Source organism: Podarcis muralis, chromosome 1, assembly GCF_964188315.1.
Source record: "Podarcis muralis chromosome 1, rPodMur119.hap1.1, whole genome shotgun sequence".
NCBI classification, from domain to species: domain Eukaryota; kingdom Metazoa; phylum Chordata; class Lepidosauria; order Squamata; family Lacertidae; genus Podarcis; species Podarcis muralis.
This window is the reverse complement of record NC_135655.1, coordinates 47242449-47250912: the sequence shown is the minus strand read 5'-3', so window position 1 is coordinate 47250912 and position 8464 is coordinate 47242449. Positions and strand designations below refer to the sequence as shown.

Genomic DNA, 8464 nt, shown 5'->3' with positions numbered 1-8464 from the left:
CGGCAGTTTGAATGCCCACGATGGGGTGAGCTCCTGTTGTTCAGTCCCAGCTCCTGCCAACCTAGCAGTTCAAAAGCATGCAGTGCAAGTAGATAAATAGGTATCGCTCCGGCGGGAAGGTAAACGGCGTTTCTGTGCGCTGCTCTGGTTCACCAGTAAAGCGAGATGAGCGCAGCACCCCCAGGGTTGTTTGCGACGGGACCTAATGGTCAGGGGTCCCTTTACCTTTACCCTTTAAGAGCCCATACAGAGTCCTTTTGTAGGTTCTCTATCGGTAGCAGAAAATAATAGAGACCAACCAGAGAATATTGAGAAGCAAAGCAGCTAGTAAGCCTGATCTTTATTAAAGCTGTTGCAACAGGGTGCTCTCCCTCCACCACCACCCCGGGCACACAGGGGAGGGGGAAGGACCCAGAACAAAATGTGTGCCCGCCCTTATATAGGCTTTTTAAATTGCTCATCCTCAAACTCCAGACCACCCACAAAAACATCATACTTACATCACAGGAGGGGCGGACTACCACAGAAATCTGAGTTGTTTTTTTTCCTCTTGTCTGCTAGGTTGCTTGATTGGATTACCTGGGCATCCTGGCCACTCTTTTGTTACTCAATTCCTGAATCCAGGTCACAGGCTCACACCCTATTCATATCTTAAATGTGCCCTTATGACAGGATTTGCAAAAGAGACAATGGGAGATTTCCCATTTCCTTCGACCATGCAGAGAAATATCTGAGGACATTTTGGGAGAGAGAAAATGGTTTCAGGACTTTTCTGTGGGTTTCAGACATGTGGTTTACATATTTGTATGTGTTTGCTTGGTACATTTATGAACATTATATATATATATATATATGACCTTAAAATTCTTATAACACCCACTATTAATTTAGATTTAAGCATGTGTTTGTGACTGCAGGTACAGAATTGTAGCCCTGATGGCTTAACTGGCTGGATTGTCCCCACAGTGAGTGAAGCAGCTATGATACCCTTGATAGAAAACCAGATGCAACAAAATTAGCCATTTTTTTCTGGAGTCTCTTATGTGATCCAAAGTGCATCTGAGCCCTGTGGTTTGTGTTGTGTTTGGCATTGTTGGTCCTTCACTCATTGACTTTGGAGATGAAAGTGTATGCGTGGGTGAGGAGCGGCAATTGCAGTACCAGCAAAGTAGGCGCCACTTGCACTATTTCAGGATTTTACAGTCCAGTGGTTCCACGTGTGTGCCAAAGTTCGCATAAGCTCCTGCTCCTGCCCTTTCTAAGCATACACAGCTCCTCCCTGCAGTAGTATCACTTCTTATCCTTAAAGCATACAGAGCAAAGGGACTGTCCTCTCCTCAAAGCCTTACCCTTATTCTGCTTTCACTGCTGCCTGTCTCACATTACAGTAACTCAAAATAACTCATGGAGGCATAAGTTCAAACTTAACCATTAAAATAGTGAGGGATATTTGACAAAACTCTATGGCTTTAAAATTGATGTAAAAACACATTTGAATGAATATGTCTAATGAAGTAAACACACTTCCAATTGGAAGCGTAAGTTTGAGGTAGCAGGAAATTAGCCAAAATTGCTCTTGCCTCTCCTTAGATAGGGATCTGTCCTTTGTTCCTTTATGCCACTCTGTAAAACATTGTGTGTACATAGATGATGCTGTAGAAAATAATAATTACTGAGGGTCCAACATGCCTATACTAAACAGGGGAGAAAGGTAAGTGGGCTGCGATTGCTAAAAGAGGGGACACTTCTGACATATTTAAGGTTGCATTTATTTTTGTTTAATGTTTTTGATCTGGGATTTGTAAATTTAATATAATCCCTTTTCATAAGCTTTTATCAAGCTTCACAACTTCGCTTGTGATAGAGAACTAACATCCTAAGAAAGGAATTAAACGCTATCACAGCAAGCAGTTTAATTAATAATCCTGTGTATACGAACTTTATTACTATATAAACATGCAAAAAATTCTGTACCAACATTATGGCGGTGGGCAGCATAAAATCAACCACGAAGTTACATGCCTTATAAAAACAGAAACAAAACGCATTTCAAATCCGTTGCAGATTTTTCACCCCGCAACCACTCCAAGATTTAACCATCATGCAAACTGGAATTCTGGGAAGGTGCTGGAGAAGTCGGGCCTGGACTAGAAAGCTGCGCGTTGTGTAACCGGATATTTTTATGGAGGCGGACGTCGGGGGGGACGGGGACGGGGGACTGTGGCAGCATGAAGTGCTTAATTCAAAATGCCGTCCAGCTCACTTTATGCTGGCTCGTGGATATTATTATAGGGCAAAAGTGGGAAATGAAAGGCTGCCTCCGAAAGGAAAACTCTTAAAAAAAAAAAAATCCGACATCGCTTTATGGAAGCAAAGCCTGCAATGCTATGAGCGTTTAGACGGGAGTTAAGTCCCAGGACTTATTAATAAACAAGCATACAATCACGCTGGATTTAAGGAAATCTGCAAATGCTGCATTGTACACATGGGATGGTTTATGAGTTAACTCGAAATGGGGAGACGAGCGAAATGGGGAGACTAGCAACATTACTGTTACTTGCACTGACTTATTTACCCTCCCTTGTCTATTCTATTCTATTCTCTCGACAGCTGACAGGAGTAGGGAGGCTACAAAAGGACGCCTAGTATTGCAGGAAAGAACCCAATAATCTCCCAATAGCCCTTCCCTTTTCAGCTCGGTGTGGAACACCAACTCCATTGAGCTTCGTCGCGACTGCGCACGCGCGCCGGCCAACCTGACCCGCTTATCCTCTTTTCTTCCCATGACTCAGCCGAGCCGAAAGCCCTCCCCCCGCCACTCCACCGCTGCTGACCTAGATTTTTGCATCCCTTTCCACCTATCCCTGAGCGACAAGGGCGTCACGTGCCTTCTCGGTCACGTGGTGCCAGCTTCCATTTTGTGGCGCAGTCAGCGACCGAACTACCCAGTCGGGAGTTAGACGCCGTTGGGGAAGGTTCGAGGTAGTTGATCGCCGAGTGTCGATTGGCATCTGTCCTACTTCGATCAAGAACGACCGGTCAGAAAAATACAGGTTCGTGCAGGTTTTGCAGCTGTTTTGAGACTGCGAGGGGGGCGCTGAGGAAGGGATGAAGCGTGAGGAAGGAATATCCAATTAGCGGGTCAACGGGGAGGGTCGTTTTTTTGACCTCTTGCAGGTGTCGGAAGAAGGAAATGGGGGTTTGCGTTTGAACGGTGGCTGGGCGCGTCCATATTTAGTTAGGCCGCGGGGAGCGCAGGCGGTGCCGCTGCTGAAAAGTCTAAACGAGGGATGCGGGTGCGGCGGGCTTCCGCCGCCATTTTGTGGAAGAAATGGCGTCTGGCGAAAAGCTCGGGCCTGCGGTAGAGCGCATGCGCGGGTCGGTCGCTCCGAAGCCTCGCGGGGCTGGTCGTCGGCACTATGTCATAAAAGGCGAAACGGATGCGTCGTTCTCTGATTGGCTTTGGGGAAAGGCGGTGCTTGGACGCGAATTCCGACTGGAGCAGCAGGCGTGGAGGCGGGGCTTGTTTGGCGCTCTGCCTGCCTTGATGTCAGATTGCGGCAGCGAAAGGCGGAGCCGGTACTGCGGCACAGTCCAAAGGGGAGGGCGATGCCAGCAGCTGCTGACCTATTTTTGTGGCAGCCATCTTGATTCGGCATCTCTGTTCGTGGTTTCCTGCTTAACGCATTGTTTTTTTATCTACAGCTGATTCATCTTTAGATACACCATGAGTGGTTGTCGTGTATTCATCGGACGGCTCAATCCAGCCGCCAGAGAGAAGGATGTTGAAAGATTTTTCAAGGGATATGGACGCATCAGAGACATTGACTTGAAAAGAGGCTTTGGATTTGTCGTAAGTGGAAATAAGCCGTTCATGTACAACTAGGATTTCAGTTGATAAATGGCTCTCCCCTTTTTTGGGGGGGGGGGGAGCATCTGCCAGTGGAAAAATACTGCATCCAATTGTATTTTTAATGAAATAGAAGCAATGTTTTCTAAACGAAAATAGTTTGATTTAATGTAAAGGTCAAATGTGACTTAAGGATTTGGGGGAAAGTGTAAAAAAAATATGTTATTGGTGTTTAAAATGTCATTCTGGTTTGTTACATTAATTGAATACAAAGCCAGAACTCAGCAGATCCTATTTTTAACAGGAGTTTGAAGATCCAAGAGATGCTGATGATGCAGTCTATGAATTGGATGGAAAAGAGCTCTGCAGTGAAAGGTAGATCATAGTATCTTAACATGTCTTCCCCAGGTACTGTAGTTTTCTGATCTGAGTGATTATGAACGCCTGAGCAATGAAATAAATTGGTGGTTTGGTCTGTCTTTCTAGGGTTACAATTGAACATGCAAGGGCCCGTTCTAGAGGTGGAAGAGGCAGAGGTCGATACTCTGACCGTTTTAGTAGCCGCCGTCCACGAAATGATAGAAGGTATCATGTACACATACATAGCTAGAACTAAACGTGGTCTAGAGGACCTGACAGACACTTCATTCATTTTTTTATTAGATGTTGCTACTGACCTAAACATTTTGTTTCTTCCAGAAATGCTCCACCTGTAAGGACAGAGAATCGTCTCATTGTAGAAAACTTATCATCCAGAGTCAGCTGGCAGGTTTGTTGAAACATGATTATCTCTTAGACATCAATTAATGGGTATGTAATATGTAATATGTAAATTGTTTTTTATTAGAACTAATTTTTATCTTAATTTTAAAACATTATCAGAATTATTAATATTTAATGCTTAAATACATTTTCAAAAGTAGATTAATGGTAGAGTTTTTAATGTAATTTTACCTTGTTTTCAAAATCCATTTTAACCACTTTAAAAATCCATTTTATTTGCCAGCCTATCTGTGTCGTTGGCCTTATGACGAGGAGTGCCTGTGGGTTATCCTAATCGTTCTGTCTTGGTCACTCTTGGTTGGGCCTGGTTGACTTATCCAGTCAGCTCCTCCAGTGTATCAGTTGGCCACCTCTAGATCTGTGTTTGCTGGTCTAGACGTAATCGATGCACTTCCTTAAAGTGCCGGGTTGCAGCGATCCCCGAAAGTTAAAGAGCTCTGAGTCCTAAGTTGAGAACTGTACCTCCTGTAACGCTTCGAAAATAAGATGATGATGATCCGAGAGAGTTGAAAAGAGATACGCATTAGGTGGTCGTTGGAATCCTGATCGCAGTAAAGTGGTCCTTGGTGTAACTTCACAAGATTAGAGAATGTCTGGATCCGCCAGTAGTCTGCTAATAGGGAGGGCTGTGCGATTAAAGGCTTCCTTCGACTGGGTAGTGTTCTTCACATGGTTGGCGAAGAGCCAGTCGGGCATATATCATGACGGTATCTTCGATCGCTTAATGCAGTTTGCTGCTTGGCTAGCCTAGGGAAATTTTAATGAAGGTAAAGTAAACTATATTTTTAATGACATATGGGGCACAAAATAACTGGTGTTTTTGTAAATGTACTGTTTAATCATAAAACATTTCAGAATGCTTTTCTGCAAATAAACTGTTATGCATTCTGTTCAGTAAACTGTATAGACAAGTAGCTTAAATGTTAAAAGTTGTTGAGCATTTTGCTTAAAGCAATTTGCTGTTTTCATTTATTTCGTGCCCTGATGTATTCTATCAAATGTAGTATTATCTACAATTGTGGCATCTGCCACATTGTAATTCTTAACACCTTTTCTTACAGTAGTATTTTTTAAAATATTATTCATGAGTATTGTTTACTGCTTTGTCTTAACGTGTTTGATCTTGTGTTAGGATCTCAAAGACTTCATGAGACAAGCTGGGGAAGTAACCTTTGCAGATGCACATAGGCCCAAGTTAAATGAAGGGTAAGTATCGTGCAGTAATAGTGATGGAGGTATGGAGTAATTATAGTTATACTGTAATAATGTATACTGTCCTTTCCTGCCTGGTGTCCTCTAGATGTTGTAGTCATGAAACATTTGGAGGACACCGGGTTGGCAAAGGTTGATGTATAGTGTTGGAGAAAGGTCTCTATTAGGAGAAATAGTAAAAAGACTAGTAAAATGTGCTTTTTTTCTTAAGCTTATTTTATTCACTAATTTGTATGTCCTCTTTTATACTACTAGGGTGGTTGAATTTGCCTCTTACAGTGATTTAAAGAATGCTATTGAAAAGCTTTCTGGCAAAGAAATAAATGGAAGGAAAATAAAACTAATTGAAGGCAGCAAAAGGCACAGGTAAGAATTTTAATTTATAAATGTTTGCATATTGACATGTTTGAGATCTCTGCACAGAGAAGAACCTAAAATGAATATTTTATTCCATTACAGTAGGTCCAGAAGCAGGTCCAGGTCTCGTAGTAGGAGTTCCTCAAGGTCTCGTAGCCGTTCTCGCTCCAGGAGCCGCAAGTCTTACACCAGATCTAGGAGCAGGAGCCGTAGCAAGTCACGCTCAGTTAGTAGGTCTCCTGCCCCTGAAAAGAGCCAAAAACGTGCTTCCTCAAGTAGATCAAAGTCTCCAGCTTCTGTGGATCGCCAGAGATCACGCTCAAGGTCAAGATCTGTTGACAGTGGCAACTGAACAAATAGTTTGCCCTGGGGACTTTTAAATCATACTTGCTATTAGTTGTGGTAAGTATGTGACTCCTGGGAAAGAGGAACTGAACAGGGGTGGGGGGTGGGGTTAACAGCTTTGTATATGTGGACCACACAAGTTACTGAATTAATTGTATTGTCTTTTTGATAATCCTTTTCCTGCTCACTTCATTAAGTCAGAAGTGCATAGCTTTATGTATATTGCTAGAGCTCTTTGAAGAAAACTTTTTTTGTATTTAAAGAGAACCCTACTTTTGAACATTTTTAGTTATCGGTGTACTCCAGTATATGACACTTCAGGTGTTGAAAATGTTTTATTGGCAGTAGAGCTCTACACCAGCTGTAAATAAAGCTTTATTTCAGATTTTCCATGCTTCCTTAGTGTTCCTGCATTGGCTTGGTCTCCATTATTAATTAAATAAAATGCTACTAAAGTTGTGTGTTTTCTTTGAAAAAAGTAGTTAGCATAAGGTTGGTTTATATACACACAATACTTTACAACTACTGAGCAGGGAATGTAAGGGCGAGCTTTTCAGAAGAACAAATCATAATCTGCATGATTAGGCACTCCATTTGAGGGGGGGTTTTGAGTACAAGGGGAGCTGGAACTAGAACATAGGTGGTAAATCCCTACATTGCAGAAAAACTGCACTGACAGTATAAGATAGTATGCTTTTTCATTTGTCTTTCTTGCCTGACTTAATAAAGTCCAGTTTTACATTGCCAAAGGCAACCTGTTCTCAATTTTATTTATTTTGCTGCAGCATCTGCCTTTCCAAAGTAGACGTTAGTTTTCACTCACTACATTCGACCCATTTTAGTTAATCTTCAAGGCTCTGCTATGGCAAAAAAGCCAAGAGCAGAGATGACACTGGCTCTTGATGCATCCCTGTAGGAGCAGCAGCAGTGGCCTGATTTATATTGAACTTGACCAGGTTGCTTTTTAAAAAAAAAAAAATTCCTTTCTGCAGCATTTAAATGATTTTGAGTTCCTTAACAGTCCAGGAGGGTTAGAGGAAAATACTGCATTTTCATGGAATTGTTTGTTCTAAAATACTAGACCAGATTTCAATCACTACACAAAACATGGTGAAATCTAGACAAAAAACATTTAAATCACTGTGCCTAATGACCCTTGGAACAGCTTTTCGTGTCCAGCTATTAGGCCCCTTTACCTAATGGGTCTAGCATCTGGAAATCACCAGTAGCTTAACATGCTTGAGCAGTTGGGGAGGATTCACATCCATGAGAATAAATTAGCCCTTCCAGTTGTGCAGAACAATTGCTCTTAGGACTATCAAGGCAGTTCACAAGAGAAAGTACACAAGATAAATTTGTTTAAATGTAAATTAGAAGATTAAATAAAAATTACATTTTAAAAATAGAATTTACTTGAGGCATTTTGAGACTGCAAATTCAGAAGCTGGGCCATGCAAACTACATAGGCCTGGATTAGATGGTAGGCCCCATTTCAAGAACCTTTACTAAACGGTTTCTCTTCCTATTTGGGGTGGGGGGGCATAGTAGGCCATCTCAAAATCAGGCTGATGCTAATGGCCCCTGTGCACTTTGTTTTGTGCCATTCAGAGAAGCAGCTAGGAGGATGTGCTTCCTGCTGCCGTCTGCCAGGCCCACGAGGCTGGGTCAATGCATGCTTTTCAATTGACTTCATTTAATAATAATTTATTATTTGTACCCCGCCCATCTGGCTGGGTTTCCCCAGCCACTCTGGGCGGCTTCCATAGAAGCCAAAAAACACTAAAATATTATACATTAAAAACTTCCCTGAACAGGGCTGCCTTAAGATGTCTTCTGAATGTCAGGTAATTGTTGTATCTCTTTGACATCTGGTGGGAGGGCGTTCCACAGGGTGGGCGCCACTACCGAAAAGGCCCT

General features: G+C 42.5%; 1 protein-coding gene across 2 annotated transcripts; it reads left to right on the top strand.

The window, feature by feature from the left end:
* The first annotated feature begins 2895 nt into the window (after nt 1-2895).
* Nucleotides 2896-6935, top strand: SRSF5 (serine and arginine rich splicing factor 5). 2 transcript variants are annotated; one of them, XM_028725199.2, is made up of 8 exons: nt 2896-3053; nt 3706-3853; nt 4155-4225; nt 4337-4435; nt 4550-4619; nt 5766-5839; nt 6101-6211; nt 6305-6935. In XM_028725199.2, exons 2-8 carry the CDS (start codon nt 3728-3730, stop codon nt 6552-6554), a joined length of 801 nt encoding a protein of 266 aa, XP_028581032.1. In that variant the 5' UTR covers nt 2896-3053; nt 3706-3727; the 3' UTR covers nt 6555-6935. The 2 variants fall into 2 exon arrangements, with proteins under 2 accessions (XP_028581032.1, XP_077783783.1); XM_077927657.1 differs by lacking the exons at nt 5766-5839; nt 6101-6211; nt 6305-6935 and adding an exon at nt 4857-5380.
* Nucleotides 6936-8464: the final 1529 nt, after the last annotated feature.